Source organism: Zonotrichia leucophrys, chromosome 1 (assembly GCF_028769735.1).
Source record: "Zonotrichia leucophrys gambelii isolate GWCS_2022_RI chromosome 1, RI_Zleu_2.0, whole genome shotgun sequence".
NCBI lineage: Eukaryota > Metazoa > Chordata > Aves > Passeriformes > Passerellidae > Zonotrichia > Zonotrichia leucophrys.
The window spans coordinates 70,494,814-70,514,349 of record NC_088169.1 but is presented as its reverse complement, the minus strand read 5'-3'; the positions used below and the strand labels follow the sequence as shown (position 1 = coordinate 70,514,349).

At 37.3% G+C, this 19,536-nt stretch overlaps 1 protein-coding gene across 3 annotated transcripts in view; it reads left to right on the top strand.

Moving 5' to 3' along the window:
- WASF3 (WASP family member 3) overlaps window positions 1-17,871 on the top strand; it is a 65,459-nt gene extending 47,588 nt beyond the window's left edge. For 2 of the 3 annotated variants that reach the window (XM_064716973.1, XM_064716981.1), the window contains 7 exons: window positions 816-950; window positions 4,368-4,521; window positions 4,944-5,061; window positions 9,580-9,755; window positions 12,352-12,615; window positions 14,240-14,592; window positions 15,276-17,871. In XM_064716973.1, the coding sequence (XP_064573043.1) occupies window positions 816-950; window positions 4,368-4,521; window positions 4,944-5,061; window positions 9,580-9,755; window positions 12,352-12,615; window positions 14,240-14,592; window positions 15,276-15,433 (1,358 nt within the window). In that variant the 3' untranslated portion in view covers window positions 15,434-17,871. Of the gene's footprint in view, window positions 1-815; window positions 951-4,367; window positions 4,522-4,943; window positions 5,062-9,579; window positions 9,756-11,518; window positions 11,686-12,351; window positions 12,616-14,239; window positions 14,593-15,275 lie in introns of all 3 variants that reach the window. The other variant, XM_064716989.1, reaches the window with a different exon arrangement.
- The last annotated feature ends 1,665 nt before the right edge of the window (window positions 17,872-19,536 follow it).

The following is a 19,536-nucleotide window of genomic DNA, read 5'->3' as shown; positions in this document are numbered from 1 at the left end:
GTGATTAGAAATTGGAATGGACTGCCCAGGAGATTATGGAGTCACCATCCCTTGGAGGTGTTAAAGGAAAGACTGGATGTTGCACTTGGTGTCATGGTCTAGTTGATGTGATAGTGTTTGAACATTGGTTGGACTCAGTGATCTCAGAGGTCTTTTCCAACCAAATTGATTCTGTGATTCAGTGATCTGCACTGCATTGTCTACTGTCACAGTGACTGAGAACATAGAGCAGGTGAAAGGGAAGCTGAAAAGGTTGTGCATCAACTCCAGTGTGGCCGTGGGTAAATGCGGTCAGTGGCCTCTGACCCACTCTCAAATGACTCCAGGGACAGCAGTGTTTGCAGTTGGCATTTGTAGAGGTAAGTGGGCTGCTGTTTTTATCTGTTTAATGCTGTTTTTATTTTGATGTTGGCCTGTGCTACTAGGAATTGCAGGATTTTAATTTCAAGATTTACTTCAGAAGCTTTTATTGACTGCAGTAACTTCAGGCCTTCTCATCACAGAGACAGGTTTTAATGCTCAGTTGTCTGTCAGTTGGCACTAGCTCAGCTACATAAGGATTAGCATTTGTAAGTGTCCCGGTGTTTTAAAGAAGATTGCTAACCAGGATGTCCAGAAGAATAGACTTCAGGCAGAATTTATGGTATATTTTGACTTTTTTGTGCAAATCTGTTACCCTGAATTTTGCTGAATGACAAATTGCCCTGTTTTAATCCTACAGCTACTGTGTTTTATACTTCATGATCTTGAAGCCATTTGTCTTGTGTTTTGTAAGTCACTAGCAAAGGGATTTCCTTGTCTATTTTCTTACATAGGCAAACATGCTGAAGACATATTTGGTGAATTGTTTAATGAGGCCAACAGCTTCTACATCAGAGCAAATTCCCTCCAAGACAGAATTGATCGCCTTGCTGTCAAAGTCACCCAGCTGGATTCAACAGTGGAAGAGGGTAGGTAATTGCCTGAAAGCATTGAGCCAGAAGTGATGTTGACAAGAGCACAGTATTTAATTGCACAATAACCTCTGTCTTTTCAAAGTAATCCTGTAACGATATTTCATCTTGTTGTCTCAGTAAGGCAAGCTGGGAATAATCACTTTAGCAGAGGAAGTGAAAGTATTCTTGAGTCAAGAAGCCTCTGTAGTAATGGAGCCATTAAGCTGCCTTTTTCATGAGGAAAACTTTGAGTTTGTGAGTGTAATAAATCATAAATTAATAAATATAGACTTTACTGGGGGTAAGTCAGAAAACGTTTGGACTGGGTGTCCCTATCAATTTCAGAGTAGGATAATCACAAACTACATTAGTACCTTAGTCTGTTCTGTGATCATCAAAGATCTTATAATACTCTGTATTTAAACAAGGCACTGTGTTTGGATCAACCAGGTGAAAATCTTTAGGGGGTTCTACTCACTCGAAACTGTATTTCCTTTAAAAACATTTCCCACTTATGAGCTTGGTCATTCACTTCATAAATATACACAGTAAAAACAAAGGATTTAAGTAGCATCATTACATTGTTTGGGTAGATAAAGCATTTCTCTGTCTAGCTTTAAAGGCTATTAACGTGCATCTTGGCCTCCATGCTACATGTCTGAGCCAGCTCATGCCTGTACTTCCTGTTTAGATGATTCCTGACATTTGCTGAAATGTAAAAAGCTTTTTATATCAGTACAGTAGTGTAATATTGACTCAGTAGTAGTTAATGCTACTTGTGATGCATTTAAGTGCTATTTATGTGGCTTATATATTTCATGTGCCGTTCAGATTTTTGTAGCCTACATATTTATAGTACCAATTATTAGTGCCAATATTAAATTTTAATGTTGATATTTAATAGTGTAATGGTGTAATATTTAACTTTCCTTTTTTAGCTGGTTACTGTCTGGAAATTATTATGCATTGTTGTTTTATGGTTTTGGAACATGTGAACTGTTAGGGCATCTACAGCTTCTCTGGGCAACTGTGATAGTCTATCTCCAAAGAGACCTGTTTAAGTGAAAGGTGTCCTTGTCCATGGTAGGGGGAATGGAATGAGATAATCTGTAAGATCCTCTCCAAACCAAACCACTCTGATTTTTAGGTACAAGTGCCTGTATTTTGCTGTCTTAGGAGTCAAGAGCTATGTGGGAACATAAACTAACTTCCTATGGGATCACTATTCAGCTTAGTTTTTGAGGTATATTGTGTTGGTACTATGAGCAAACTAGATTATATTAATATACTGTACTTTTGGAAATAGCAGTTCTCATCTTGGTTTTGCTGGTTTTGTTTTTTTCCCCCTTTTTTTTAATGCCTCATTAATGTCTCATTAGTGCTATGTAGTAGCACCCAGCTAGTTTTCAGAGTTTGGAGGATAATTAAAAGCAATCTTTTGGAAGGGGAAACTATAGTGTATGGACTGAGAATTTAATCAGTGTTTATTTTAAATTGACAGCAGTTGTTACTCTTGCATTGCTAATCATGTTTCATGTTAATAAGCTGTATATACAAACTGCTGTCACCTGAGTGTCAGTAGTAAATTTTATTAGCTGCTTCACTGCAGGAGTTGAAGTCTTTATAATAATTCATTGTACTGTCAGAAATAGTATGTTTTGGATAGCTTTGGCATTTAAGCAAAATGTCAATTGCAAGGTTGTTTAAAAAAGCCCTTCAGATTTGATTGCATCAGTGATTTCTTATATTCTTAGATATGACTAATACAGTGTATATAAAAATATTTTATATATAAAAAACTACAGTTGAAAGAACATTTAAAAATAATTGTGGTAAAGTTTTAAAAATAGATATAAATAACTTATTCTAAAAATCTCCAGAAAAATGGTGGGGCTTTTTTGATTCTTTGAATGTCTCCCATCAAACAAGAATGAAACAATTCAGATATATACATCTAAAAAATCTGTCTGAAATACCTTTTGCTTACAGGCAGATTTAAATAGAAAGTACTTTTAGAAATTACATTTTGATTCAGATGATATGAATGGGAGAACAGTATTAGACATGAAATATTCTTTTTTTAATTCTTTGCTATTTGCAAATGCTATACATTTGCACTGTATACATTTTTAATTTTTTGTTATTGTAGAAGTTCCAGAAGAAACTAAATAGTTCTTGGAGTGAGAAGCAGGACCTCAGCACAGATAACAAAAATAGTTGGGCAGAGAAGTCTGAGTGGGATTGGTGTCCATGATTGGTGTCCATCATGACAGACAATAACAGTGTAAAATTTCATCCCTTTGTCTTTTTTCAGGTCATCAGCATACTGCATTTTTGGCCATTACTGTTCATTTGCCTTGTGAATTTTCTCACAGTTTGTCCTTGAGACTCAATAAATTGGATGAATGGGCAAGAAGTATTAGATGAAATATCAAAGGGAATAAAAGGAGACTAAGCCAGTGTATTTTGTTTGCACAAGTCCTGCAGCTTACCCTCTTATAAAACACTTGGATTGAATCCAGAAGTGGTCAGTGTCATTGTAGACAACCTAGTGAAGACTTCAGCATCCTCTTCAACTTCATTCTAAAACCTGTATTTCAGGGTGCTTAGGGGTGGAAGATGATATCAAGAGCTTACTGTCACTTTTAAATTGTGATTGGCCTTTAACTGGATCTTCTTTAACAATGATTGCTGCATTTCATGAAAACTTGTATTAAGAGTGAAAGAAAGCCTTGATAAAAGTGACAGGAACAATTAAAGCCAACTTCAACCTTTCATTTGAAAACAAAGAATGAAAAGCCTGGTGTCATTTTCCTCAGAGCTGTGTGTGTGAAAAGATAAAATGAAAGTACGAGAGTGTAAGTATTTCTCTCTGGAGAGACGTAAGCAAAACATAAGAGCAAGGAGTGTTTGGTTATATGGGAAGACATAGGAGTTGAAAGAGAGTAAAATAAGAGGAACTCTGTCTCTCACAGGAGGTTGTTGCAGCTGTAATTTAATTATACTTAGAATGGGCTGGAACATGTGTATAGATAGCATGTACAATTATAAAACACTCTGTGTCAGAGGAATACCATACCTTGTTTCAGTCTTGAAGCCAGTCTTTCTGCTGTTAGAACTCCAGGATAAAGCTTATAAAAAGGGGAAATGGTTGGGCATCTGCATTTGACAGCATTCTTGCATCATCTTCCAAGATACAGTCCATGGTCCCATTATTTTAAGTGAGGTTCTGGACCAAGTGAGACTTACATCTGTTTTATTATGGGAATTCTTACATGCCTTTGTGCCTAGTTATCAGGATTATCCACTGAGGAAAACCTGACTTTGTGTTAACATGCTGAAAATATTTCAAATAATTAGTGAAAAAAGAATGTTGTGTATCCACTTTAATTCCTTTCAGACTTACAGTAAATGTGTTTCTGTTTCTAACAGTATCCTTACAGGACATCAACATGAAAAAAGCATTCAAGAGCTCAACAGTTCAAGACCAGCAGGTAGTTTCAAAGAACAGCATTCCTAACCCAGTGGCTGATATTTATAATCAAAGTGACAAACCACCACCTCTGAATATTCTTTCACCTTATAGGTAAGGAAATATTGATTATTTACATTCTTGTACTTGACCCTTTATTTCCTAATTGTATGCAGAGAATAATTACAGCAGAGGGGGAAAAGCTATATTGATTATTGAGATTTGATTTTTCAAGATTGATAAAACTCAATTTGCAATAAATAATTTATTTCTTTTTTAAGAATGGTATAGCACAGCATTTGCAGTGTATTTTATTTTTAAGAATAAGAAGTTCTAACTGGAATGTGAATGTGTAGGATTTATGACCAAGGGATGTGTTTTTGCTGCTGCTACAGACAGTGCTGGTATTTGTTTATGGACCTCCAGTTAGTAAGGGTTGATCAGCTTGAGGCTCGGATGATCATCAAAGGTAAATTTTTTGGATTTAAAGCACACTAGTTCATGTATTTTTATCGTTTCTTATGCTGCTTTTCCAGGGATGATAAGAAAGATGGATTGAAGTTCTATACCGACCCTTCCTATTTTTTTGATCTTTGGAAGGAAAAAATGTTACAGGATACTGAAGACAAGCGAAAAGAAAAGAGGAGACAAAAGGTAAAAACAGAAACATAATAGCACAAACAATTTGTGCATTACAATTTTATGTGCAGTTGTCCAGGCATAAAAATTCCCAGGTCCTACTTAGTTTGTGTGCATACTTAGTTTGTGAGAGGAAAGATTGTTCCTCTCGTGTGGCTTAGATTCAGTACATTCCATTTTTATAGCTTATCCTGTCTATTTTAAGAAGGCAGCAAATTGAATTTTAGGAGTGCTGTGGTTATCTTCCAAGATGCTGTTTGGAATCCTTTGCCAATATCTGTTTATTGGTACCCAGAAAAATGCCCCTGTTATGCTCCAGAAAAAGACCCTGTAATGGGAGAGGAAAGGAGTTGGAATTGGAGGTTTTTTTCCATTCTGGTGTCCCATTCTTTCTATTCTGATTTTAAAGGAAAAAATACAGATGCCTTTATTAGAACTTAAAAAATCACTTGAGCGTTTCTTTATTCCTGTAGAACAATTTCTACAAAACTACTTAATGTTTATAAGTTACTTTTAGACTTCAATTTAGGCAACACATCCTGCTTATTTCCGTCCATGGTATATTTTCTGTAGATTTGAATTGTCTTATTACATTCTACAAATGCAAATATGCTCAATTCCAGTCATGTAGTATTATAGCCATACATCACAGAAATACCCCTTGATAAATTCTAGCTGAAGTACTATTTGATTTGATTAAATATATGCCAAGTCCAACTAAGAAGAAAGCAGCATAGACTTGAGTTTCCATGGATAAAGTTCACTTTGTGAAGGGAAGAAATCTCAGGTTTAGCTTTCCAGAAGATGATTTTCATGCATTTCATGATCTGTGTCCTTTGGAGAGCAGGATGATGATTTGGGTGAGATGAGTCCCAGGCACACTTTATTCCACAGGTTGCTGAACCAAATGTCCTTTCTCTTTTATTCTTGTCCTTATGTTAGCAGTAACCAGGAATGAATCCAGAGCATTTATTGACAATTTGATAGCTGAACTTAAATTTTTAATCTATTAAATGGGAGTTCTTTGCTCAATTTGTGCTCTACAGAAGCACAAAACTTGATAGTTGTTGAGAAACTGTGCAGGTGAAATAAATGTTTATTGTTTAACAAAGTACAAGCTAGACACCTAAATGCCATCCTACTCAGCTGACCAAATACAGCTAATTTTTAGCCTCAATTTTTTAGGTGCTCAGTGAATTCTGAGAGTAGTCCCTGCACCAGAGAATCAGTTTTTCAGTATTATTTTGATAATTTGCCCTAAGTGCTCACGCTGTTGCAGCAGGAGGTTTATGAGCTGTTTAATTTTCTTCCCTCAAATATCATGCTTGTTGTTTCTGTATACAGTTTAATTGAAAATATCAGACAGGCTGCCTCTGATTTGACTCTTTCAGGCAAACTTTTTCTGAAGAAAAATGTAATTTTAATTCTTTAAGTTTAAAATCTGTGTAGTCTTATTTTTTTTTTTACTTTCTGTAGATCAGTGTTTGAGAGTTCAGTGTAGTTTTGACTTGGTACTTACCAGTAGTATTCTAAATTGAATGGCTGTAGGTAGGACAGTTGTGATTAAACAAAGGATAAACTGTTAGAATTTCCTCTTTATTGTGCTGGCTTTTTATCTGGGAATAATTAGCTATTCAAGCAAGTAAAAATTTCTAAATTTGGAAAGTTTATATTTCAGAAATCATTTTTGATGACTTATGTTTTGATAGGATTTTATACATTTGTGGTGAGGAAAATACTCTAGGCTTGTGCTTCCAGTTTTTTGAAAGTATTGCAAATACTTGCTGAAGCTGCTTTTTATTACTAGCTCTTAATTCTTTATTCAGATGCTTGAAATATCATTTGCTAATTCTTGATGCAAATATCAAACTTACAATTAACTCAGCTCTGTTTGAAGGCTCTAATATGTTTTGTGTTCGCTGAAATAATTTGCTGCCAACGTGAATGACTTGTTTTCTGGCCTAATCTACAGCACCCACTTGTCTGCCACAGCTTCTGTTACAGCTAGTTAAAGAAAAAGTAACTCCTCTTAATATTGCTGTAATTTTCTGAGAAATATTTCCAGCTGTAATTATTTAGAGAGGCTTTAGCTCCTCTACAACTCTGTCATCTTTGCCCTGGGTTGTAAAGCTCGAGCTGTCTCCATTATCAAGGGAATGAAACTGCTACTGAAACAACTTAAAACTACTCTTAGAGGTACATGTAGCTTTGTCAGCTGCTAGTAATAGGGCTGTCTGCCCCACTGTTTTGGAAGACATTTAATGTTTCAGAGATGTATTGATATAATATTTAATCAAAATATTGCTACCAGTAGGGTTTAGTACTGCTTGAGTAAAAAGGATTCAAGTGTATTTATTCATTAGCATGCTTACAGGTGTTGATCTGGAACAACCTGTCCAGCTGAAATCTGATCCAATTAAAAAAAAAGCTTTGTGCTTATTTTTTGGTGTTTATACATCCACATGTATAAACATTTTTTAAACTTTTTAAACTTTTAAAAACTTTTTGTAAACTTTTGTTTTTCATTAAAAAAAGCTGATCTCTTTAAAACTAAACGTTTAAATAATAAGCAGTAACTGTAAGCAGTCATGTAAGCACTCACGATTGTACAGGCATAGTATCAAAATGATTGTCTTCCTAGTAGCATCATATATTGGTCAAAAGGTGAATATTTATTTTACTTAGAATCTTGCAAGAAATATATAGTTGTGACCCCCAGATGACAAATTGTTGTTTAGAAAGAAGACAAAACAAAGTGTTTTCAGTGAAAATGCTTACTTGATCTTTCTTCTGAAGTATAACATGACTCAGGAACGAGGATAAAAGTAGAAAATGAAAAAAACCCAAAATATTTACAGCAAATAATTGAAAAAGACAGATGAAAAGCTTTTAATAAACATATATTCAACCATGGCAATTAGCAAAACTATATATATTTAAAATAAAGCGTGACTAAATCTGTGTCCTTTCTGCTCCAAATCCTCTGTTGGCAGAATTTGATGTGAAAAAGTGGTTATCAGACGTAAAAAGGGTGTGACTCGAAAAAGTTTGTGGAGGAAAAATATTTGGGGAGAACTGATTAAGAACCAAAATGATCATTGTTATTAAACATAAATCAGACCAAAAATCTGTTTACTGTAGAAATAAGCAGGAGTTGTCAAAACATTTGGGTGTTGAACTTCAAGAAGTCTTTTCTGACATTCTGAATGGTAGGAGGGTCAGCAGGTCCCTCATGCAAATATGCATGAATGAGCAAGAGATCCACAGCAAGGACAAAGAAGCCATTTGTTCGTTTTTTTGTTAGTTATGTAATGCCAGACACATTATTTCAGAATTATTTACTCAGTGCTGTTTGACAGTTAGAGTGAAAAACCTGTGTTCATCTGTCATGGGCTTTTTGTTAAACTGGCTTTCCAGCTATTATCCCTTATTTTATGGGTCTAGATTCCCCAGTAGAAGGCTTGCCTACCAGAATTTGACCGAGCTCTTCTCTCGGTATAACTCACTCACTGCATTCTCAGTATAGCAATGTAATTATTTTCTGAGAAACTATTTTTCTAGCAGCCAAAAGCCTAACACCATGTATTCTAAGATGTAGGATCTAGAGCTGATTGAAAAAAGACCCCTGTGCTCTCATAAATACTGAGAAAAGGAGTAGCAGACCCTTCTCTGTCTGAATTGAGCAATCTTGTTCATTTTTTGTGCAGAAGCACCAGTATGAGTTTTATATTCATACTGAGTAGTCAGAAGTAGGTGAGTGCAACATTTCCAAAGTGTGAAAGCATTAGGTCCCAATATTAGGAAATCTTGCTGTCAGTGAGGTAAAGATAAATAGGTATGATAAACACTGACATTGGTTGAGCCTGATGTTTTATTTATTCAAAGATAAAAGCAGCCAAGTTTGTCATGGACCTATCAAGCTGTAATATACTGCTGGCCTGAGTGTTGCTGACTCACTGCAGAGAGAATTAGTGTAATTCATTTTTATATCAATGGTGAGAAGAAACTAGGAGGAATTTTGGTAGTTAATTAGATCTAAGAAGGGAGAGGAAGTTAAAACAAACAAAAATAATTTCACATAGCCTATGGAATAGGAAAGTGTGTCCAGTTTCTCCATACTTCCCCTGGCCCAGTTCATTGTCACCATTATGAATAACCAGAATAGCCCTGAGCTTATTTTACATTCTCAGAAGTTTGATTTTTAGGAGATGAAAATTACAAGTGCTTCAGGGTGGTGTAAATAAAGGACCAGAAGTGATGTCAGAAGAAGTTCAACTTTCTGGCTTTTAAAATTGGTCCCATTTCTGTATTAGGAAAACCAGGAGATTGGCATCACAGTAGCACATGCATCCTTACAGATCAAAAGTCCTGCTACTAATGAGGTTATTTTAGTGCAGAGAAATTTTATGAAGACTTGGCTTCATCTGTAAATCTGGTCTTATTTTCATGCACTCTAACTGCATTTTAACCAGCTTTTTTCCTTTCCTTTTTTCTCTCTCTTTGCATGCTGTATTTCTTTTGTTTGGACATTAGGAGCAAAAGCGTATAGATGGCACCACCCGTGAGGTGAAAAAGGTTAGAAAAGCCAGGAACAGACGCCAGGAGTGGAATATGATGGCATATGACAAAGAGCTTAGACCTGACAACAGGTTGTCTCAAAGTGTGTACCATGGAGCATCTTCCGAGGGATCACTGTCCCCAGATACTAGGTCTGTTTACAGCAAAGCTGTTTGTTCTACCACAGTTGTATGTTCAGCAATACTGAGTAGAATTAGGTGTTTTTACAGGATGGGAATAGTTAGACAAAACATACAATGCATGTTTAAAACATTCTTTTCAAATTTACTTTTAAAGGTAAATGACATAACAGATTCTGTAATGATTTTTTTCTTCCTCAGCTTCACATGAGCATTTTGTCATCTTAATGTTATGTACTGCAGAGACAGAAGTGTTTGCTGTATGCTTTGTGTTTCATCTTCAGTAGCTGTAGTTACAAAACATTTAAGCCTCTACTAGATAATGTCAGTAGCTCTTCCTTAGTGTCTAGTCTGTTGTTTGGTGCCCTGCTGGTAGCTTAATAAATATTTTTCTGTGATCTACTCAGTCAAGAATACTTTTGCCTTTAAGGAATACTTCAATGGGGGAAGAGTTCAGCTTTTTGATGTTGTATTAGTCAAAAACCAAGCTGCAAAACCAGATGAGATGTTACTGCTTGAAATAACAAAATATCTCTGCTTAGAGATAGTGAGGCAGAATTCATCTTCATTGAGACTGAGATTCCCTTTGAGCTCAGTGGGAGCTACCTGATGTGCAATGAAGTCTTAGTTTTTGCACTAAGCTGGTCTCACCAGAGGATTTCCCCACTTACTTTATTTCCTTTGTCTGTTGTGATTAAGTACAAGCAATAAGCATTGAAATAAATGGGGTCCACTGGGAAAAGCGTTTAAATTGGTGAATGGCTAGGTTGAGAAAGCAGCTACCACTGCAAGAGTGTGGAATGATACCTTTAGTCCACTGTACAATGGAGATTAATTTAAAAGAAAAGAAATCTGCTCAGAACTTTGCAATGTTGTGGTCTTTGTGAAAAGTAATGAACTTGTAATTGAAACGTAGTATTTGATATTGCTATTGGTCTTTCAGTTACGTATTCAGTCTCCCTCACTGCCTAAAAACTGTTGTTTGTTTAGTTTTATTTTACAGTTTCTAATGCAAAACTTTGTCTCCTGTTAGTCTTAATGAATCACTGCAGACTGACAAAGCTTTACATAGGTTGATCTAGCAAAAGCTGTGGATTTTTTCATCAGAACTTCTGTTTCACACCTTTTGAGTATTTTTTTTCAGATTTAACACCTTGCTTCCAGGATTCCTGAGTTTAAATTATCATATTGAAGTTACTTGTTTTTTATCTCCCAGCAATGTCAACATGTATTTGGTTGTTTGCAGATATGTGGTATTTGCAATCTGTGGGATTTTTTAAAGCAGAAATTGTAGGATGCTTCTGTTTTGATGTTGTTGTGTGACAGATACCTTGTACTTACATATGCCTTTTATATTTTATAAATTATGGACTGTTTTACATTTCAGTGAATCAAATAGCTGAGATTGAATCCTGAAATCTGTTTTACATCCATGAAGCATTAATTCTGAGAATGTGAGGTGGAGAGAGGGCTTTCTATTTTTTCACCTTGGAGTAGTCTTAAGCTATAAAAAATCCATACATATAGAAATATGTACTGGTTTGAGAGACCTTTTCATGCTGCCAGCTACGGCATGAGCAGTGTCCTGTAAGTCAGATCCCAAATAAATGTATTTTGTTATACAGTCTTTTTTTTTTCCTAGTGCTGAAGTAAAAAAAAAATTGGTCACATATCTTCACATTTGATACTTGTAAGACTTAAGCATTAAATGTTGACATCCTGGTGTTTGGTCTGTGGCAATTCACAATGTATTTGTTATACTTATTGTACTTTAGAGAGAGAAACACAAGCTGAATCCAAACAGAAACCAGCAAATTAATGTGAGAAAAGTAAGAACAAGAAAAGAAGAGTGGGAGAGAAGGAAAATGGGCATTGAGTTCATGAGTGACGCAAAGAAAATGGAACAGGCAGGAAGCATGAAAGAGGACAAAATGCCCAAAGGGTTTGTTATTTTGTTTTGCTCAAAGCCCTGGCTTTTTGTTGCTTACCTTGCTTCCAGTCTCACAGATAAGTGCATCAGTTCACTGTGTTCACTAAAAGCCAGGCTGCACCATTGTTCATTACTAAAACAAGTCTTCACAGTAATGGGATGAAAAGATCCTTTTGCTCCCTCTCTTGGGCTTATTTGACAGAACATCCTAGACTTTGTATCTTTATGAACTCTCTGCTCAACTAATACTTACATTTCCCAGTTTCTTTAAGCCTTTCCAACAAAATTAATTGTGCAAACAAAATAAAAAGCATTTTCTAACTTTCAAAATTGGTTTTCTCTGCATTGGTAAAGTTTGTTCTTCTGCATAATTGCAAGTAGCTTGTAGCTTTTCTTTTTTGGCTGCCACTGTTAACTTGAGGCAGGCTGGTAAGTATTGCCATTTCAAACAATGGATTGTCAAAATCATTGACAAAACCATAAGCTTCATTATGGCTACTAAAATTCTTGCGCTTTCTGTGGACTTAAAAGGGAATGATAACTGATAAATCGGGGAATCCTCTTGCAAGACAAATAATGCTGATTGTATTCTTTTTTGCTTGTTTTGTCAGTAATTTAGGTAATGCCCTGTTGCACTCACATAATCCGTTCTTCTGCATCAATTTACTTTAATTTTAGGTCCCATGCATCCGATGTTACAGATTATTCTTATCCTGCTACTCCGAATCATTCCCTCCATCAGCAGATAGCAATACCTTCCTATGGAGCAGGAGATGGTCCACAGTACATGGCAGCGTCCCAAAGCCACGAGCATGAGTACAGACCGCCCTCCACCACGGTACGACATGCCACTTTAAACAGACCTCAGCAACCACCTCCACCTCCACCCCAGCCTTCAGATGGCCAGCACAGCTCAGTACCTGTGGTACCAGCAGAGTATGGGTAAGTCTGATTTATTCTAGTGGATTCTTGGCAAAACCAGAGGGATGCATGTTTTCCGTAACCATCGTAACGTGTAACGTTAAAGAGAAAGACCCCAAATACATTAGTTACCTCCTTGGGGAGGATAGAAGAAAATTGGTATAATTTCTATGTATGAACTGAATTTAAGTGAAGAAATAGTGAGAGCAGAAATAACCACCTTTGTATTAAATGAAGTGTGTATTGGTGAAGTCATATGATTGTAAAATATTAAGGGTGCCTAATATAATATTGCAGACGGGATAATTTTCCTCTAAAGTGGAAAGTAGTTGCAGGATAATTTGGATAAGATTTTAAACTTCAGGAAATGTGCAGAAAGAGTATTGTTGATTGTGATTAATCTGGCAGTGTTTGTTGCATCCCTGAAATCCCTGAAAGGCCTTTTTAGAGACGCCTGTAATAGAATTGGGAGGGGTCTCCTCAGACACAAATTCCATACTGTCACAGGAGGAATGCCGCTTTTTAATTCAAGACAGAGATCTATCAAATGCCTGTGTAGATATTTTGTCTGAATGCATTCTGAAGGAAGGCTTGCTCCAGAGTTCTGGTTCTCCTGTAGCAAGAAAACATCTGTTTTCTAATATGCCTGTGTCTCTGTGTCTGTTCTTTTGTGTAAATAGCTTAAACTTTCAAGTTGTAACCCCAGGAAGTTGTAGTCATTCTTGCCTGTGTTGCTTTTTTCCTGTGCAAGCCAAGGTTTGTCATCCTTGCTCGATGCAGCCTGGGGTAGCCTTTGCCTGATTCATGGCTATCGTGCTGCAGATGACTCAGTTAGGAGGGAGTGCTCCAGCCTGCCCTTTCTCTGCTGTTTCCAGTGTGTAAGACATCACTGTGCTTAGGCCTGAGGTCCATGACCATTGATGGGATGTTGCAGTTGTCACACACTGGCATGTGTTACTCAGTGTCATCAGTCTCTTTGCTTCAGCTCCTGTCTCCTGTATCTAGTTCTTTACCTACTTCACAACTCTTATAAATTCTCTATTTTTTTCTGATTAAGATTTCTTTCAATGACATTTTAACGAAGAAATGAGCTCTTCCCTGTACCTCTTATTTAAAAAATTGATCAAATGTATCAATTTAATTAAGTGGTATTTAAACTGATAAATTTGACTGAAGAAGCACATGACATACATTTACCTTTGGGTAAATCTTTCCTTCTTTCCATTGTTCTCCATGTCTGTGTCCTCTGTTACCTCTTGGCCTTCTATGGAATTGAAGGGTGTAGTCTGCTGTTTTCTTGGTCCCTTCTTTGTCAATGACTTTGCACTTTGCAGTCCCACAGAGTAGATGTTTAATAAGAAATGCAGCTTCATACTTAAATGGGCAGGAGAACTAAGATAAAGAAGCTCAATTTGTAGAGTGCTGAAAGGACATTGCTTTTAACTTCAATATTTGTCTTAAATCTCAATATATCAGCAATATTTTACAATTCTTACATGTATAATCACTTGCATAATTAACTCACCTGTTTAAATTGCTTTTGATTTTTGTTTTATCTGAGGTTGGATAAGTGCAGTTTAAGGGGCGATAATTTTGGAAGTTCTAACTTTGAATGCATTAAATGTTTTTGTTCTGTTTTATATAGGATGCTCCCAGCTCAGATGGTGGATTATTACAACCCTACAGGTCCTCCCCCACCTCCTCCCCCTCCTATGATTCCTTCAGCACAAACTGCATTTGTTAGTCCTCTTCAGCTTCCCGTGCCATCTTCCCATTCTGGACTGGTGACTGCCTCTGCGTATGCAGCTGCTCATCCTCCTCCTGCTGGTGGGCTTGTTGTCACTGCTCCTCCTCCTCCCGGCCCACCTCCTCCCCCTCCAGGCCCTCCTGCTGCAGGTGCATCCCTCTCTTCCTCCCCCATGCACGCCCCTCCGGCGGAGGCGAAGCAGGCGCCGATGAGCGATGCGCGGAGCGATCTGCTGGCTGCCATCAGGATGGGTAAGTGCACACTGTGCTTTAGCTATTCCTTTCTTTCAGTGGGAGCACAGGGTTTTCCACTGCAATGAGTTTATGGCTTCTTTTCCCAGCTGGGAAGATTTCATTAACCACAGGCACCACACACCTGTTCCGACATTTGTCAGCCATGAGGTTGGATCATTTTCTAGCACCCAAAGCTGCACAGCTTTGTCAAGCATGTTCTAGTGTTGCTGTGTGGACATAATTTAATGAACACAGCACTTGTGTTCATATGTGAAGTGCCAGTACCTGTACATGGATTTTTGCTTCTGTTCCGAAGAACTGAATTACCCAACGCCAGGCTTTGGCCCATTGTTTTTTTTAACCAGTGACTTACAACTCTTCCTGACCTCACTTACAATATGGAGCTGTAGGTCTAACAGTATTTCCAAATACAGATCAAAATGACCTGTACAGTCTTGAATATTTAGCTTCAACATATTGTTGACAGTTTTAGAAGTCCAGAAGTATTCAGTTTCTGAGAATTATTTCCCAGCTGCCTTTTTTGTCTTTCCCTCTTCCTTGCTCAAGGAGGCTCTCTTCCCTCAATGCTTGCTTTCTTTTTTCCTGAGTATTTTCTAAGATACAACAAACTCACCAACAACAGTGTCAAATAGGAAATCTCTTGCCTGGGAAGCTTTGCCTGAGGGTGATTGTCTCTGCAGGAATTCAGCTGAAGAAGGTGCAGGAGCAGCGTGAGCAGGAGGCGAAGCGCGAGCCCGTTGGCAACGACGTGGCCACCATCCTGTCGCGGCGCATTGCCGTGGAGTACAGCGACTCCGACGACGACTCCGAGTTCGACGAGAACGACTGGTCAGACTGAACGTGGCCCCAGCCTGCTGGCAGCTGCATTAAATACTTGGCTTCAGTGATTGCTTTCCTAGCAAGGTGTAAAGCAGGACGTTGATATGTATTAAGGCTAGTGAGGGAAGTGCTGAAATTCAATTGGTATTATTCAGAATGCTGTAGCTTAGCAACTCTGGTAATAATGATGTGATTATGCTTATGCAGATCAGAAACTTGTCTTACTTTCAGTATTTACAGCATAATACTTAAGTGCCACTAAATGTAGCAACTCTTGTGCTGCGTGCAAAATATGATGCAGTTGTTGCACTGTTACAGAACCAGCATTTTATTTTACTTTCCTGTTCTTGAAGGGATAAAATATATTTTTTTGACTTTACATCTTATTCTTTTAATTCTGTAAGCAACTTAGATACTTGTGAATTGGTCTGGTTGTTAGTCTTTGAAGGCAGCTAACTGTAGGGCTGAGTGAAGTGTTGAGTTCCATAAATGTGACTTTTAGCTTTTTTATTACGTACTAATTATGCCCACGTTAGTCTATTTTTAACCACTTCTGGGCTTAAGTTTTTATGCATACAGAATTGATTTTATACTATCTTCCTTTTTATCTTAAAAATGTAGCAGATGTTGAAATGTATACTTTGAAAAATGACCCCACATGATCCAAAAAGAACATTTGGTGAGCAGACAGATATGTCTGTAACAGTACCAGCTCTAAGTTGCTGGCTGCTTGTTGGGAAGAGTGTTGGGAGCGTCTCTGCTGGGTAGCAGATGCATGTCTGTGTTATAAATGGAAATGAAAATACCTGTAGAGCTTTTCAGTCTTAATATAAGATCAACTGGATGCAGGATAGTCCTTATGGAAACCCTGTGGCTGTTGCAGTGCAGAAATGCTACTGTTATTGCTAAAGATTGGAAGAGTCTGGACCTAGCAATCAGATACATTTCACAAGTATTAAACTTGGTCTTTATGCCTGTAGGTATAAATGTGTGTAAATAAGTTCTGTTGTTGTTGATTTGTACATGTGTATTTGTGTAGCACATTGACTCAGAACTCTTACTTTGAATGTATTTCTTTCCCAGTACATCCCATGGATAAAACAAGGGCAGTTAGAGCAGTTTTCATGGCTGTTGAGGTACTGTGCCATATATACATATACACTCACTTTCTTGGTCCTTTCCTAGGCATAGTTGCTGCCATAAAGCCTGCTTTGACTGTCCCTGTTTTCCTTGTTTTCCATTTTTTTATCAGCCGTATGGTATTAAAATGGTTTGTTTTGGTTTGTTTTTTTTTTTCTTTCTGGACCAAGAGTCAGGCTGCTGCTCTGCCTAATGAGGCTTTTAAATTTTATTCATAGCAGGGGAAGATTTCTTTCCTTACCAGATTACAGTTTTAATCTTTGTAACAGAAGTCTCTGTAATTCCAGGTCTAACATTTGGTAAACCTCCTTTGTTCTATGAGGCACTCCCATCTGTTAAAAGAAGTATGTAAAATAAAAAGAGAAATGGAAGGTGATTATCTAACCTGTGTTTACACCATTAACAGTTTTAGTCCTGAGAATGTAACAGTCTAACATGATGTTTGCATGCAAACTGTTGGCTACTGCATTGCTGTTTAATCTGCATATGATTTTGCAATCTGTGGTGGCTGCCTTTATGGTAGAGGGATAACATGCTGCCTCAGGGCTGGTGTTAAAATTTATCACACAAAGTATGACAAAGTATGACCAATCTCTGCATAGGGGTGAGCAACCACAGCTCTTGTAAACCAGGGGCAGCTGAAGGTACTTGGTGATCTCTGTCCCAGTTGGAGCTGGTTTTGTCTTTGCCTTAAAATGCAGAGCTGAAGTGTGCTTTATTTTGTGTCCTGGAGTCTGAGGTCTGTGTGTCCACCAGGGAGGACAGAATTTAGGCTGTAGCCTGATGGTGGCTTTCATCACCGTGTGGGACATGGCTTGTCCTTACCATCAGGGTGTGCTTGCACAGTGGGCTGCAAAATGGCTCTTTGGAGAGGTAGCTGAAGGTGCAGCTGGGACCTCAGTGTTACATCACTGCATAGGTGGTGAGAGCACTCTCAATGTTCTTTTGATACATGCTGAAATTAAATGTCTCAGCAGAAAATTCTTTCCAATCTATTGAAATTTGATATGACAGAAGATATATTTTATGAGCACAGAAGTTGGATGTGTCTGAAATTTTGTAATTTGTGCTTATTTTAAATAATAAGCATTAAAAAAGCAATCAGTTGTGACGAGTGAAGATAGTGTAGATTTTTCAGTCATAGTAGCCAACCTGTTTTTCTGAACCTGCAATGTTGTCAATTTTCCTTTTGGTATTTTATGGACGAAATGTGAATTGAATTTAGTGATGTAAACACTATTCTAGGCTGTTTTTATCAGTTTTATCATACTTCGGGTTGTGCATAAGTAACAAATATGAATAAAATCTCACTTTTGAGCCTGTGTTTCTTTCCTTAGATTAGTAAGATTTTGCTGTTAATCTTTATTTTAACTTGCCAATAACAGAAGGGAAAACGTAAGACTTCCAAATGCCACCTCTGATCCCAAGGCATGATGTTCCTGGGATGAAGGATGGAGTCTACAAAACCAGATTCCCTTGAGGTACTGCTGCTCCTGCTAACATCCCTACTTGGTTCTTTTGCAGCCTTGATTTAAGCTCCAAGTTCCTGGCTGGTCTAAGCAGGTATGAATTTCCCTACAGGTAGCTTTAGGGATTTTTTTTTTCCAGTGAAATGCATTAAATGCCAGCTTTGCTTCCAGAAGGAACAAGGCAGAACATACAAGTTATATCAGCAAGTCTTCTTGCCCACTTTTTTAATAAGAAGTTGTGTTTGTAGGTTTGTAACACCCAGCACAATACTTTAAAATACAAACCCAAGTAGACCTACTAGAAAAATACTTTAAATTTAATCTTTTAATTGTAATCAGATTAAAGACAGGAGAAGCTTTTCATCCTACTGGGAAGAACTTACATAAACCAATTGTATAATTTAGTAGGTTAATTGTAAATTAAACAGATTTGTTTATGCATCTTAGATGCGGTTGTTTCTTGGGAAAATAAATTAATCTTTATTCAGTTCAACTGAAAACCCCAGTCCCTTTGGCTCTCAGTTCTTACTTCTCTCAAATTTTCCACTTTTTGATTTGAACTGAATTCAAATAATTTAGACCAGAATTCTTAGACACCCAATTCTACATTGAAACTGAATATGCAAGCTTGAAATTTTTTGGTTCAAAGGTTCTCTTAGTAAAGCATTTGTAACTGTACAACTTTTGTGGTAGCTCGGTTGGAGTTAGGACTGATGGTCACTCAGCACGCTGCTTCCACAGCTTTTGTGGTTGCCCTTTGAATTTTAAAGAATTTTTATGGAACTAAACCGAACTGGATTTTTGGGTATTTGAGATTTCTCTTTACTAAGATGAATGTAGAAGAAAAACACCTTTATTACAATAGGGGGTGCATGGTGTTGAGAACAAGCTCCAAATTGAGCTCATTTGCAGTATGCAGATGGAGTTGGGAGGAAGGGAAATGTCTCCTTAGGACATTGGTGCATGATGTGTTTTTCAGCTATGTTCTCTCTCTTGTGCTGGGCACTGTTTTAATAATGGAGTGTTCTTTTCCCCTTGAAACAACATACCTAAGGGTACAGCAAAGATGTAATTTCTAAAAATGCTTAAAATCTCACTGTGAACTGAACTAAGTGTAAACCTGATAATAATGAAGACTTCATTAGAATCCTGTGGCTGGAAGCTGAAGTTGTACAAATTAAATTTTGAGCTGAGGTATTAGTTCCTAGCCAAGAAGTAAAATAAATATTAAAACAGCTTATCCAGAGACTGGTTTTTACAGTGAATTTTCTTTAAGGTGATATTACATGTTTTTTCCTTCTGGAAAACCACACAGAAATTCGGCCTGCTGTAGTCTGCTTTGGGGAAAAGTGCTTGCCCTGTGGGGGTGTGGATTTTTACTTCTGAGTCTGAAGCATTCCTGCCAAGAGTGAGTCCATACATACATGAACTCAAGTCCAAGGATTTTTAGCATATTGGGGCAGATCTGCATTCAGGTACTAAAACACTGAGGGTGATACAAAGGGAATAAAAA